Here is a 16,387-nt window from a genome sequence, read left to right on the forward strand (position 1 = left end):
GATGGTGTAGAGTCACAACAGAAACATATCAGGTACGTCTGTGAAGTGTTTTCTAGATTATGTTAAATGACTAAGGTAGGAAGACCCACCCTAAATACAGATGTCACCACTCCACAAGGGGTGTCCTAGACTGGATAAAAGGGAAGAAAAGAAGCTAAGCAGCATTCACCGTTCTATATTCTGACCATGTGACTGGCAGTCTTCCATTCCTGCTATTATATTCCCCTACGCTCAGGATGCACTGCATACCCTCAAACTGTATGCCCAAAAAAAAAAAAAAAAAAAAGAAGAAAGGAAAGAAAAAAAGAAAGCCAACCCTCCTCCCAGATATTTTTCAAACCAATAAGAAAAGCATAATACGTGTCATGACAGAATTACCTTCTACTAGTCTATATCTCTTAAACCTACAACACTGGGGACTGAACTTCCAGCACACAACGCTGTGAGGACACAAGTCACTCCAAAGATAACACACACACACCATTCACCATTCTCTTTTCCCTAATTCCAAATCCTCTCCATGCTCACTATCACTTTTGCTACCTATTTCGCCAAGAAAATGAAATACTCAAAAACTTCCATCTATTCCGACCACCCCATCTAACAACTTACATCTGTATCCATCCACCCTCTTTCCCCTACAATTATGATAGCTACTCTCTTCTGCTCCATCTGTATTTGATTTCAGAACCCCATCTAACCTTGTATGCAAAGTCCTTGCTCCCATCGTAAGTTATCAGTTTTTCCCTTTCCACCAAGTCCTTTCTAACAGATCACAACATGCAATACACTCTACATGTGGTCTTTTCATAGCCCTCCATGGTCAGTATTGCCTAATAGTAACACTCTTGGAATGGCCCTTCCTCCACGTGACTAGCTTTGGTTTGTATGTAGCAGAGCAGAAGTGGTACATTATAGGCCCCAAATTGATCAAAAAGGGTATTAGCCCTTTCTATAAAGAGTCCTAATCTCCATCTCGTCTGTCTTTCTCTTTACTCATTCATGTAACCATCTCCAACTCTCACACAGACATGTAGTAAGGTAAAACTCCAATACATATAAAATACGTAAGTAAATCTTTGATCAACATTCTGAAGTCAACACTGAGGTAGAATATAGTGGAGAAAATGGTTGGAACTTACCAATAGGCACCAACAAATTGAGACCTAACACAGATAAGTTTAGGAGCAAAGTCTCTAGCTCCAGTTCTAGAATGTGTGCATCCTAGGCCAACAGCTTTTAGACAGTTCCCCAGTTTCCCTTTTTGAAACATTTTGTACTTTGCTTATTATATGGTTATCTCCACATTAATGGATTTGTCATATCCTCCAAAGTATTACAATGTCTACTACTGATACTCTCCCTTAAATATCACATTCAATCTTACAAATTTACATTATCTTCAGTCTGTAATTTTTATGTCTGGTGCTAACATGTGATATAAAGTTAACACAAATTAAAAAGAAACTTTACTTCTATCTCAAAATCTAATTATCCCTTGAGTCATTTCTGTGGTCTCTCAAACAGACACCCAGAATCTACTTCTCTAATCTATCCTCAACCTAGCCATCAAAAATGATTCTTCCAAACCATAATTCAAACACTTTGAATCCTATCATTACAGCTTGCTCACTCAGTTCTAGTTTACTAAATTCTGTACCACTACACAAATACCCAAACATGTGCTTACTGCAACATCTTTACACACTATTTCCTAGGCTTAGGGTATTCTTTTAAACCCAAAAAATTGTGACATTTTCTCCTTCATTTCCCTTAGGTCACTTCTCCTACCGATCTGGGAGGACTTTCATTATCACCTATTAGAAATGCAAACAAACTTTTATCAATCTATCCAACCACTCCAACTCATAGAATTTCCTATACTTGTTAAGTTTTATTTTTCTCCAGACCAAAATCTGATATTTACTGGCTAATCAATTTACTCTTCATTTCTCTAAATATAAAGTTCTAAAAGATCAGCAATGTGAATGTTTAATTTATGCTACATGATGCCTAGAAACTACAGAACATTAAGTACACAGAAGCTACTAAATAAACCACTGAAATAAGAAACATAGCAACAGGAGATATTTCCACTGTGAGTCTCCACAACTCCATGTCATATGAGGGCAAGAGGAATTATGAGAGAGAAGGGCTGTAATCCCAGAAAGATGAGAAGAGCAAAGCCCCAGAAATACTGCTTTGTCTTGGCTCTAACACAGAAACAAACAAACAACTACTGATGAGGAAAAACAGCTTTGACACAAAGGAACCAGGAAGATACTCCCAGAACCTAACAATCTAAATAATACTGCCCATCACTACAGAAGTATTATATCCTTCTAGTATGATTCCCTGGGAGGAACCAAAAAGCTTGCACACCACTTCTACCCAAAACAGAAAATCTTAATGTAATACGGAAAAACACATTTAAAACCTAGTATTAGGGGCTGGAGAGATGGTTCAGCAGTTAAGAGCACTGGCTGCTCTTCCAAAGGACCTGAGTTCACTTTCCTGCACCCAACTGACCACCTGGCAGCTCACAACTTTCAGTAACCACAGTTTCAGGGGAGTCTGACACCCTCACACAGACATGTAGTCAGGCAAAACACCAATGCACATAAAATGCATAGGTAAATCTTTTAAAACCCTAGCATTAAAGATACTGAATTATGAGTTCCAGGCTACCTAGGGCTACAAAGAAAAAAACCTGTCTCAAAAAAAAAAAAAAAAAAAAAAAACTCCACTAAAGCAAACTGACCTACATTCTTCAAAGTGTCACTGGTACAAGGCACAAAAACTCCAGAACTGTTGTGAATTAAAGGTGACCAAGCAGGCATGACAACTGAACACAATATATGGACTTGAGTTTTACTGTACTATAAAATACAGTATTAGAACACCTTCTGAGGAAATCTGAATACAGTTTGTAGCTTGGGTATCTGTACTCCACAGATGTTGACTTCCTGGCTTTGATAATTCTCTAGTTATGTAAGAGAATTCACTTGTTCTTAAAAAACCATATACTGAGGCTAAGGCAGAACAACACAGGCATGTAACCCCAGCACTTGGAAGAAGGACTGCAAATTCAAGGCTAGCCTGGGCTATATAGCTAGACCTGTCTCACAGAAACGAAGTCTGGGTATAATTCACCAACTCCACATTGCATACCATACTCAAGTCCTTGGGTTTGATCAGTAGCAAAAGCAAAGGGAGGAGGCAATAAGAGAGAAAGCAGAAAAGGATTGAGGAAGACGTAAAAAGGAGAAAAGGAGAAAGGGAAGGAAGAAAAGGAAAGAGATGCCTCAGAGGTTAAGAACACTGGCTGCTTTTCCAGTCCTGAGTTCAATTCCCAGCAACCACATGGTGGCTCACAGCCATTTGTAATGAGATCTGGTGTCCTCTTCTGGCCTACAGGCATACATGCAGACAGAACATTGTATACATAATAAATACATAAGTCTTTAAAAGACATATCCAAGGGGGAGAATGGGTTATCATATATTCAGATTATTCTCAGAAGTGAAAAAAAATTACTATGAAAGGAAAAAGACAAAACAAATACAGCCAAGTATTACTTTAAGAGAAATCTGAAAACATACAGGAATTCTGTGTAATTCCTATAAATTTTCTGCCAAAAGTAAACTAATGTCAAAGCAAATTTTAAGAAAACAAAGAAGTTTCTAAAATTACAATACAGAATATGAAAGTGGTTTCTATTTTATATTTTTAAAGATCTCTATAAATTCACTTTTCAAAATAAAAAAGTATATTGTTGCATATGGCTGTAGTCCCAGCCTTTACGAGGCTACGCAGAAGGATAAAGAGTTAAATGGACAGCCTGTGCTATAGCAAGATCATGGCTAAGAAAGAAGTACTCAAATTCAAATGCAAAAAGCATAATTGTAAAAATATGTATAATGTTGAAAGGACTTAAATGCAACTTTAAATTGTACCTTCCATTGGCTACCTGGATTTTTTTTTCCTGAGTCTACATTGTATTCAAGAATTAAAAGTAACAAGGTACAGTACATACTCCTATGATCCCTTCTACTCAGAAGGCTAAGAGCAAGAGGACTAGTTACAGTCAGCCTGACAACACAAAAACTTCTGTAAGAGAGAAGGAAAGTAATAGCATTAAGAAAAATATAACTTGCCTCTAAAGAAGTAAGTAGATGCACACTTTACACTAAGAGAATCTGAGAAGTAATGCCCATTAGGCAGAGTGTGGCGTTCCAAGACTGCAATCCTACTACTTTGGAGGCAAATGCAGGAAGCTCAGCTCAAGGCCATCCTCTGTACTACACAGCAAGCTCAATGCCGGCCTGGGCTACATAAGATTCAAACACCCACAGACACAAAATAAAATAAAGATGGGGGCAATGACTCTGTTTGCTGGGCTCTGCGGTGCATGCCTGCAATGCCACCACTGAGGGGCAAAGACAAATAGGTGCCTGGGACTCAATGGCCAGACAGTTAGTGGAATAAGCAAATGTTGGGTTCAGTGAGAGACCCTGTCTCAAAACCTAAGGTAGAAAAATGGTAGAGAAGCTATCCAGCATGAACCTCTGTCTTCCACATACGCATCAACAGGCAAACATGCTTGCAAGTACATAAGTGCATACACACACACACACACACAAACACACACACACACACACACACACACACACACACACGTGCGCATATTCCACATATACAAACAAAACTAAACGTATTTCAAGGAGTCACTATAAATTATTTTCAATTGAACCGTCACATCATTTAATAGTGTGGTAAAACCATATATGAGTAAAAACAGAAATAGGTTTAAACTTCCTTTAAACAAGCTGTCAACCAGCCATTTCTAACAGAAGAAAAACAGCAAAATTACCTTCATGAACTGTAATGCCACAATTGTCACACTGAATTATTTCATCTGCATCTTCACTATTATCTCCAAGACAAACACAGCAAATCAGAATATGGTCCATTTTTTGGGAACTCCAGTTTTGACTCTTCTCAAGAATCAGCGAGTCCTAATGTTAAAATACATCAGAAGAATCACATTTTAATTAAGAAATAATTTAATACATTTTAAATAGTTTTTCTTGCTTTAAATTATGTGACATTCTATTAGAACCCTCAAAGTACACTACACCTCTGTCAAAGGACCCTTTATACATCTTCTTTGTCTGTCACTTGTCTCCAAGTGCCATGGGTTCTACCGTCTACCAAGTGAGAAGGCACAGGCATGCAAATAACTGTCTGCTTTGGCACTCAAATTTAGCCCTTAAATTAGGAGAAAAGGAACAATCTATCCTCTAGGAATACCAATCCTACATATAGATTTTCAAAGAATCAAGATGTGGTTCCTACACTTTTATTAAAGTTACTACCAGGAAAGACAAGACACACACATACAAAACAGGAGGAAGTAAGTTAAAGATAACATATAAGCAAGTGTGCATATGACGCCTGAGAAACTCTAGACTCCAAAGTATAGAAGGTCGAGTTACCCAGCTACTCAGAAAGAGCCTGAACACATAACCTTCATATCTAGCTAAAACAAAAATTTCTTAATGATCCAAGCTGAGTAGCTTCTAGGAAAATAGAGCATTCCTGACATTTATGTCAAGAAAGATCTAGTGCAAACTAGTGATAAAGATAGCCAGCTACTAACAACGTAAAAGAGAAAATTTTCATAGTACAGGAGTATAAGATAAAATCGCAAGAAAATCTGTCCATTTTAATTTAAACCTTGAGCATTATGTATGCAAACTTTAATAAAAAAATCATTCTGGCACAGTGGCATACTCCTATAGCTCCAGCTACATGAGAAGATGAGGCAGGAGGATAATTTGAGCCTAGGAGTTAGACAAATAGTAATGCCCTACCTCAAAGAGTCTTCATAAATATCAGTTAACGTTAACAAGGTAGCATGTCAGTATATTATCATTTATAAACCTAACCACAACCAAAACAAAATTGTTAAGTTAGTTCTAATCAATACTCTCAAGGGTAACATTTATAACCATACTGTCAATGCAAATTGTGAATGACATTTTAAAAAATTTTGGGGGGGGGGGGTTGAGACAAGATCTCATGTAACCCAAGATGCCCTTGAACTTACTATGTGCCCAAGGATGGCCTTGAACTTCTAATCCTCCTGCCTGTACTTCTCACTGGCTCTGCTTATAGGCATATGCCACAACACCCATTGAAAATACTTAGATGCAATAAATAATACTTCCGATACATTTTATGGATAACATCTAAAATTACAGCTGTAAAACAAATCAGGAAAAATGGCTACCAAGCAAGGTGAGACTACCCTATAAAACTCACGTGTTTTATAGTTTCTTGGTAGCTAATGAACACCACGGGTTTCATTCTCAGCTTTCACTTACAATGTTCCCATTTGTGAAATGAGAATGACAGAAATAAAATGGAACAGAAACGTTGTTGTAGGAATTAATGAGGTAATAAAGGTTATCGATGTTGCATTGTTCATGCCCTTCCTCCTCGCCTCTATAAGAATACTGACATCTAACAATGAGGCCAGGGATGGGCTGTCTTCTCTAGAATCAAGTTACAATCATAATAAGCAACGATAATTCATCCCCATGGTAAGTCCAAATGTTTTCTCATAGCATATCACTTCTAAGTGGTTTTGGTTTTGGTTTGTTTAAATATCACAGACTAGAAAATGACCTAGTAAAATAGTTTATTAATAAGTTACCCATGTCAATGGACTGTCAACATTTCTTTGAAAGAATTACTTCAAGGCCTTAGAAAATGCATTAATACAGAAAACAAGTGAATCTCTGTAAAACTGTGAATAAATAAAAATGAGTCTCCTGAAGTAGACACTGAATCAATGGGAAGATCTAATTCCTCTACTTTCTGATTTTATCCAGAAAAACAGACCATCTGCGCTGTCTCTCTCTGCTAATTTCTCTCTACACGTACTATTCTCTAATGCATGAGAATGAGAAAATAACAGGGACTGGGGTTCTGGGCTTCTGATCCCAGTGAGATGTTTGTTCACACTGTATACAAAGGAAGGCGAACACTAGCCTTACAGTGTTCCCCTAGACAAACAACTGGTCACAATGGTTCAGTGGGAAAATCTACAGCAAATTTTTGAAAACGGTATGAGCTAAGTGTTTGTTAGTAGAGCAAACATACATTAATGTTTAAGTATGATTTAAGCACATTTATGATCAAAATAATAGAGTCCAGTTTCCTATGAACTTGTTAGCATGCTTCTGAAGATAAGTGTCCTCTTTCAAAGAATAGGCTACAAGAATTTAATGCAGCTTTGCAAAAAAAAAATAGAAATCAGGAAAGTAAGTTATAGATGGCAAAAGAGCACTCGCCTAGAGATTAGGGGAAGAAAGGGGGCACTACATTAATAATTCAACGATTATATTTAAAGTTAATCCTAAAGAAAAGAGCTTAAGGGAGGTGAGAATACAACGGGCAATGAATTTACATGTAAAAACTAAGCAGAAGGCACAAACTGGGAGACAAAAGGGACACAGCTGGGGAGTGGAGGGGACCCAGGCGCAATAGAGAGGGAAGCAATTGAGAACTAAGTATACAGGCATGTATGCATGAAGATGCTAGGTCACATCCCAATGCTTTGTATGACAATCTAAATATAAATAAATAAACAAACAAACAAACAAACATCAGCCAAAAAATGAAACATTGCCTAGTACTCTCCCTGTGCTCTAAAACATACTTACTGTTTACTTGCCATGTATTTTCGAAGATGATTATAAAATATATACAAATGGCCTAAATTGTACCTGTTGTATTTACATTTAACAGGAAAAAGTCCAATATAATGGAGGAAACAGTATTAAAAGATAATGAAAAAATAGTATACAAAAAAACCAGTATTGATCATACGAAAGTGTGATCAATAATTCTTCATCAATGCATTCCCTAAAAGAGTCCCACGTTTGTAAAATACTATAAAACTTGTTTTAACAGGACTTACAGCAATCTTTTTCTTGAAAATGTACAGAGATAATTAGTAAGTCAGACATACCAAACAGATACCTATCTTCAGAAGTATGCTAAGAAGTACTGATAATAAACTTGAGTTTTATATTCATTTGATCCTGTGTGCTTGAATTACTTACTCTATGTAATTACTTGTAATTACTTGAATTACACTTGCTCTATGAAAACACAAATCATGTTCTCAAGAGAAAGGGTTAATATTTTCCCATTGAAAGTATTTATAAATGTTGCCAAAACCTTTTATATAATAATCACAAACATTAGGGGACACTTGTCGTTAAACATAAAAGAGCCTTGTATGAAAAAAAATTCCTTTACTGAGCCGGAAATACAAGGTTGTACTTATTAAACAGTAATCCAAAAACCAAACTGTTGTACAGATTCTCAATGAGAAAGAAGCTTTTGGTCCTTAATAAAAGAAGACTGCCATTTCTACTGACAGAATTTCTGCATTGCATGAATTTTCATCTACTCCAGGTTCAAGACTTGAAAAATGAGAACCATTTTCTAAAAATATTACATTACCCTTCTTTTAAAAACTTAGGTCAGAAGGTCACGATTGGGGACTGGGGAGATGCTACAAGTGACACTCAAGTTTCAAAATAAAGAACTGAAAAGGTCCCAGCTATACCTTAAAGGCGTTATCCAGACTGTACTAATTTCAAAAATGCAAATGTAAAAACCCACGGAGAAAAACAAGCACCGATGTGCAGAAAACGCAACTCATCAAGTGCTCCACTTGAAAGCAGCAGCGGTGCTCCCAGAAACTCTCTTCCAGGAAGCGCACAGGCAAAGACTATTCTCATAATGCTATTACTATACCTTCTGCTTCTTGTGCTCTTCTCTTGTGACTGGGTGAGGTGTTCAAGAAGCTACATAAGGGCAGTGGTACCAACCTGACAACTTGTCTGCTTCGACATCATGTGTTTTTGTTTTGTTTTTTACATTATCTAAGATTTAAGTTGAAACTGTAAATATCAATAAACATAGTCAGCCTAAATAATACTGCAAGTCTTCAATGATTTTTTAAGATAAAGAAATCCTAAACCAAAATGTTTCAGAGGCACTCCTCTGTGTGCCTGAGGCATGTTGAAGCCAAAAAATGAGTTATAAAAGGACCCTGGTCAAAAAATGAAAATTCCCCTAAGAAACTTGAAAGTTGTTAAGGTCCCAGAACATCATGTAACTACAGACAACCCACATCATTTCTCTGCCAATCCACTTGACATTACAACCAAGAAAAGACTTCAGCTAAAAATAAAATATGATATTCTCTTTTGTATTTGTAAAGCCACATTTTCTGTTGTTTCTACATCAAAGGGAATCTGAACACTAAAAGGCAAAATGGAAAAAAAAACTCAAATACATACTTGTTAACTATAAGGAATATTTAGTAAATACTATTACCCAAGATAGATAACTACTAAGACTGACAGAAACATTATACATAAGGCATAAAGAATAAACTATAAATATCTTTCTTTAAAAAAAGATCATATAAATAGAAAATTTATACTTACAATCATCTAAACTAAAATTGAATGTCTAATTTACTTTAACATAATTTAAATATAATTAAAATCATCAAAAAAATTAAGGGATTAAAATAGTTATGCAGACAAAAACTGTAACCAAGCATTTAAGGAGGAGGCTATTCTCAGAGAGATTAGCTTTCTGTAAGTTATTCTATATGGGTTTTTTCCCTGAAAAATACTTTGGGATCTCATCCAAGTAATACCTTTGGACACTTAAATATAGTTCCCATTACTTACCAGAATTTTTAATTTTTTTTCACCAAAAGAAAAAAAAAACTAACCCACATATATGATCTTGAAATATATTATAAAACTTAATCTATTAAGCACTGTTATCAAGTAGAGGTTATTAAAAGGTAATACATTTCTATACATATGTAAGCATTCCTACACATTAGTATGAATCTTCTCCACGGTCCTCTATCATTAAATCACTTCTGTAACTATTAACCTAATAAATATGAAACATAAAGAGATGCTCTGAAAAGCAAGCTCAGTCAATAGGTATAGAATAAGTGCTACATGTTATAAAAATAAACTGACAAATAAATGCCCAAACTAAATATTAACAGATATCCATCAATATGCCAAGATGGCATTAGCAATATGGAACAGCTTATGCTACAACCTTAAAAGTACCACACTATCTCCTCAAATGAGTTCTTCTTTACCTAAAGATATAAATTAGCATAACACTGGAAGCAGGCAACATTCTTCATAGGAATGAGGGCAACCTAGAAATTAATCAGTGTTTATAATACAGATAATAAGCTGCTATTTCATCTCTGCTGACACAGAATCCCTGACAGTTTGCTATATATTAAGAGAAAAAAATCCCACAAAATGTGTAAGTCTAGTTAAAATAGACAAATGCTAATCTGAAATCTGTAAGCAGAAAAATATGAAAGAATAAAGCATAAAGAAAATCTACCAGTTTAAGCTACTTCAATGGTATGAAAAGCAAAACAAAAAGGTGAAGAAAATTTTGTTGACATAAACACAGTAACAGAAATGACAGAATTAATACAGTTCTATAGGTGATGTAACAGATACATCTACATGTAAGACACCAACTCAGTCTTTCTTTTGGAGGAAAACACATAGGCACACAGACAGAGACACAAATATATTTAACTGAAGTCTTGAACGTTGCACCTCTGGACCAATGGGTAAACCTAACTTGCAGTAGAACGTCAGTGGCAGGACTGAGTCATGACTGTTGCTTCAGGATAGAAACGTTTGTTCTAAGGGGGAAAATGTTTGCTTTTATTTTTACTTCTTTGCAGAGAATCTGTTCATTAAACGTGTTTTTAAAAGTACATTTTACTTGCACACACACAAAGAAAATTATTGGTGACTATGCTGGTGACTGCTACAGCTGATGGCTTAACCTTTAAAACAACTCTCTACAAGTCTGAGAAAGAAAAATGAGCTATTTGCTGTTCTCTTCTAAAGTATTCAAAAGCTTTATATATTTATGTGGCTATGGACAAAACTATGTTGAAAGAAGTCCCTACTATCATAATCCACTCAGTGCCAGTTAGCATCTATGACCAGGAAGAGGATAAAAATGGGATAGAGAACTACCATTTCCCAAGTCTACAGATATAAAAATGTTTCTCTACATATTCTTCTCCTTGGAGATGGAGACTACAAACTCCTGGAGAATGCTGACAAATGGTGGGTAATTAAAAGTTTGCTGACCAAATGAACTAATGCTACATTTAGGGTGTTCACTCACTCCTACAACTAAAAATTCAAGGAAGTCACGTAATATATAGATGATGTAGTGATTTAGAAATTTCCCTTTTCCCCAGACAGACAGATATCAGAAAAATTGGGTGAATCTACCTCATTGCTCTTGCTTTGAGATAGGGTCAGGCTATCATTGGTCAGTTCCTCATCATCAGCACTGTTTCTGCTAAGAACTTTACTCTTCTTCTTCTTGCAGCCCACTTCGCTAGCAGGGCTGCTATGGTCTTCATCATTGCCCTCATCATTCTCATCTTCATCACTCCCACTTCCCTCATCTTCATCATCCTCATTGTCTACGTCACTGCCCTCCTTCTGAGATGCCGATCTCCCCTTTCTCTTTACTACAGTGGGTCTCCAATCATTGTCGTCTTCGCTGTCATAGTCATCCATGTCATTCAGCTCTTCCATGGATACAAAGTCCAAAAGGGGACGGTTTCGACGAAGATTCCATTTCTTGGGCTCACTGACTTGCTCCTCGGTGGCAGTGGTTGTGGCAGCGACTGAAGGGGAAGTAACAGCAGGAGGACTTGTGGCTGGTGTGGGGGCAGCAGCAGAAGTAGCTACGCTATCAGATGCCGTTGTCTTTTCTTTGTCCTTCTCTCTTTCCTTCTCTTTTTCCTTTTCTTTCTCCTTTTTCTTTCTAGGTCTTTCTCCATTTTCCTCTTCTTCCTTCTTTTCCATTTTAATTAACTGTTTGTCTGATGGCACTATTTCTTCCTCTGTCGAATTTTTAAGCTGCTCTTCTTTTGCTTTAATATCTTCATTCAGTTCTTCTTCTAGAATGTTCTCCTCAGAATCACTACAGGAGCCTTCTCCACTGTCCTTTGAAGGGTCTTCACTCCCATTACCACTCCCTTCAGAATCTGTTGAAAATATGAGAAAAAAAAACCACACATATGTATATACATACACACACACACACAACACTGACACAAATGAAACCACCAAAACTTGTGAATAACTTGGAAAACAATATAAACAAATCTAAGGCAAAGGATGGTAGACAATCCCAACCTCATTAAATAATAAGTCAACAAAGTTGATATGTGATTTAATCCAATATGAATTAATGAAGATGACATATGAAATGTATAGTACTACTATTTTATACCAAATAGCTAATAACAGTATAATATCCTAGAGATAATTTTATTTTCTATAAGAATGTTTTAATGGGCACTTGATTATAACTTAATCATAATGTAATTTGATTAAGTTATCCTTCCTTTATATCCTGCTTTTATAAAACATTTATATTTAAACTAATGAATCACATCTCAGGCAAGAAAAATTTAGCCCTTGAGAACTGTCTAGTTCACTAAACTTTTTTCTATCAAAACAAGCATGGACATTTGATAGTGAACTTGAAGCAGACAATGTTACATCAAGTACACAGGTGAAAATGGACACTACCAATGGCACATAACAAAACAGAAGGTGAAATAAATTCAGTCTTCCTGCTTAGTAGAATACTGTCCATATCAACACATGTGTCACGTAAATTTTCATAACTACTAAGCAGCCTACAATGGAAGACGCTCATGAAGAAATGAACCCATCCTACAATGATCAGCTTCCTGCTACTGAACAAACAGGCTATTATTACTGAGTAGATTGTACAAGCTTACAATTAGCAAGCTGCTTCGATTCCCACCTAGGGTGGCAGAGTCCATCACAACCAGCACTTATTCTCTATTCTAACTTGTCTGCACAAAAAACGAAAATAAAAATTTAAATATTTGGACAGGAGGATAAAGGGAAATGGAGAAAGAAGAGGGACAGCAAGATTTTTATACCAACTGTAAAATCTCTAGGAAAATAAATTGACTGCATCTATAATCAGGAAAGTGGAAATGCAACCTAGTATTAAGCATTACTGCTTCCATATAATTTTAATTTTTTTGAACCCAACTTTCCTTCACCCTTAGAGTTAAGTGGGAACCGAAGGTGCCAAAGTTAGTATAGCTAATCTGGGAAGCCACATATATGTGGCTAATAACAAAACTGTCCTGTGTGTTAGTTAACTCATGTAAGAAATGAAAACTGTCAATCTCAAGACTATCAACTTCCTCAGTAATGCTCTAAAGAAAAAAAAAACAAACAAACAAACAAACAAACAAAAAAACACCCTTATTCTAAACAACCTTACACAAGGCAAACATGCACTATCATCCAAGCTAACAATTCTTTAGGTTTCAATCTTTGGAACTAGATATGTGTGCTGAAATTTAGAAATGTTCACATTTTACTAGAGGAATTTGGAATATGCCCTACTTATTAAATTAATACCACATTAATGCCAAAGATGCTATTTCAAATATAATAGTTAAACAGTATAAAGTACAAATATTTACAATGTATGAGAAATGACATAATTAACTGTCAGGTTTAGACAGGTTTTGCTGCAAAACAAGTTTCTGCCAAATTTACAAAATGTAGATTTCTGAGCTTTTTAAAGATCATGGACTCGATATCATCCCCAACCAAGTGGCTTGTCTTCAGTTGAAGCATTCTATAAATCACTCAGGACATTTGGATTTTTCCAACACTCACAATAATTAAACCTAACCTACAAAGAAAACTTAATCCTAGCTAAAAATCAACAATAATAATGGTCTTCTGAGAAGCAGAATTCACTAAACACTTCAAAGACATTTCTTATGCACATTAACTAAGGAAAATTATGACACCTCACAAATAACACTGTAATCAGAAGCTAAAAGGCAGAGACAAAAAGGAAAGATCCTACTCTTCTAGATGAGTCTTCTAGAAGGTTCTTTAACAAGAACTTAATAGGAGATACATAACTAAAGCTCCTAGTACAAAGTATGGGATTCCCAATGAGAATAAACTTACACCTGATAAACTTTACAAATGTCATAGTTTGTAATTTTATTTTCAATGTCAACACTAATGCCTATTACTTTCAAATGCAGAAGTAAACTAATGTTCCTTGATTTTCTTTCTGTTTTATAATCAAGTCTGAGTACAGTGCAATTTTAAATTCAACTGTTTTATATTTGTCAATGTATTATTATAAGAACATGACAATTCTCTTCGAATTCAAATATTAGGTACTTGCCCAACTTTTTAGTCACCAAACGTAACATGTTAGTCATATCCTAAGAACAGGGCCAGGATCACTGGAAAATAACTTTTGCATTTGATTAGATGCCACTTCTTTTCAGTACATATTTGAGGCACAGAGATGTTTATTTATAAGCACAAATAAAAAATAATAACAATGAGAAAATAAGGTCCACAGCTGGCTATATATTTAAAGGCTGCAAAAGAAAAACATTTCTATTACTACAATGTCAAAGAACAACTATACCCTCATGTTGCCTTCCAAATCTATCATTTCACAAAAAAGAAAGAACGGAAATAGGATGCAAAGAAGAAAGGAAAATTAACAGTGTGAAGAAATTAGGCAGACATTGCAAATAAAGCTGTCTTATGTGTAAGGACAGAGTTAGTTAATCCCCACATCTACAATGACCATTTTTTTTTTACATTTAAAAATGACTTTAAAATTAAAATTCAATTCTTCATTTAGTTACAGAATTAAGGGGAAAAAACCTTCAAAACACATAGTATATCAGGAGCTCTCAAAGCAACAGTCACTTCAACTGTTAAGGAATTTTTTTAGTTACAGAATTAAAAACAAACCTCCAAAAAAATCCCTTGACAATATTCACTGATAATATATTTGATAATCACCAATCCTCAGTATCATTGCAAAATGCTAACTTTTCTTCATGATGAATAGTAACAAAATCAGTACAATTCAGAGATTTCCAACTACAAAATATAACCTTTGTCCAACAATTCCAGAACCTCGGTTATTCTTTTCTTTGGCACAGTGCAGCAAAAATTAGCATAATAAATTAACAACATAAATAACAGATCCTAGAATTATCCTGAACTAATTCTGTTTCTCTTCATAGAAGCACATCACTCAACACAACTCATTCTCTACTGACTCTACAGGCTGTGCCATCTTGCATTTTCTGGGTAAATCTAAAGTGGAGCTTCTCTAGGACAGGCAACTCTTTCCCCAAAGGACACTATCCTAGAAACACTGGTGGTCACACAGTAGGTCCAACAGGTAGGGAAGACATGGCCATCAAGTACAAAACAGAGATGCTCTAAACATCAACACTGTACTACATAGGACATACCTCCACACAAAGAATTAGTCAACACAAAATGCCAATAGTGCCAAGGCTTTCTGAGAAACCACATCTACAGTAAGAGCTCAATACTCTTGTTGATTTCTAGGCATGTTTCTTTACTATTCTTTCTACTTGGTCCTAACCCCAAATAGAAATAACATTTCCATGCCTCCAAACCTTTAGCATTTAATGTTCCTCTCACCAAGATGGTTTTTCTCTACTCTTAGTTCTCAGCTCCTTTCCTAGCTCCTCAACGAAACTGATCTATACCAAGCTAGTCAAAAATAATCCTTTCTCCTCCAGAAGACTTGAACCATACACATACTCAACCACTCCCTGTATTACCTAGCATTTAATAAGTGCAATCTAACTATTTATCTGTGATTTCTCCCTGTAACATTTGGGAAAGTGTTAAATGAAATGCTAATGAATACAACTTGCTCAACATACTCAGCTTAAGCAAAAAAGCACTACCAAAAGAAACTACTACTGATGCCTCAACCTGACTATTCTAGTTAGATTACTTCCAGGAAAAATGGTCACATTATACTAACTAAATAACCCATAAAGATCTAAAGTTAACTCACTTTACATAGCAGAAAAAGTGGGAAAGTCCAGGATACCACTAGCTTATAACGCTAATAAAATTAATAAATGCTCACATCTTCAAAAGCAGTCAATGCAGATAACAGAAAATTATCTCTAATCCTAGACACAAATCATATAAAACACTTTACTTAAGCTAACCCATGAAATTACCAGTGTTGGTTAGAGTTACATAAGCAGTCACTTGTATATGGTTCTAACTAACATTTCCACACGGGGTTCTTCTGATGATTATTATCATAATTGTAAGTGTGCCCTGCCTTAGGGCATATTCATGTCACTGCCCTCAATCACAAATGA

At 35.6% G+C, this 16,387-nt stretch overlaps 1 protein-coding gene across 5 annotated transcripts in view; it reads right to left on the reverse strand.

The window, feature by feature from the left end:
- The window catches only part of Phf14 (PHD finger protein 14), a 120,488-nt gene that overhangs the window by 101,409 nt on the left and 2,692 nt on the right, over positions 1–16,387 (reverse strand). For 4 of the 5 annotated variants that reach the window (XR_005869686.1, XM_005080957.4, XM_040728479.1 and 1 more), the window contains exons 3-4: positions 11,403–12,169; positions 4,874–5,018 (exon numbers count right to left, since the gene is read on the reverse strand). Coding sequence is in view for 4 of the 5 variants with exons in the window: in XM_005080957.4 (XP_005081014.1) it covers positions 4,874–5,018; positions 11,403–12,169 (912 nt within the window). In the remaining variant the exon portion in view is untranslated. The remainder of the gene's footprint in view (positions 1–4,873; positions 5,019–11,402; positions 12,170–16,387) is intronic. The other variant, XM_040728480.1, reaches the window with a different exon arrangement.

Source organism: Mesocricetus auratus, unplaced genomic scaffold (assembly GCF_017639785.1).
Source record: "Mesocricetus auratus isolate SY011 unplaced genomic scaffold, BCM_Maur_2.0 Super-Scaffold_100019, whole genome shotgun sequence".
NCBI lineage: Eukaryota > Metazoa > Chordata > Mammalia > Rodentia > Cricetidae > Mesocricetus > Mesocricetus auratus.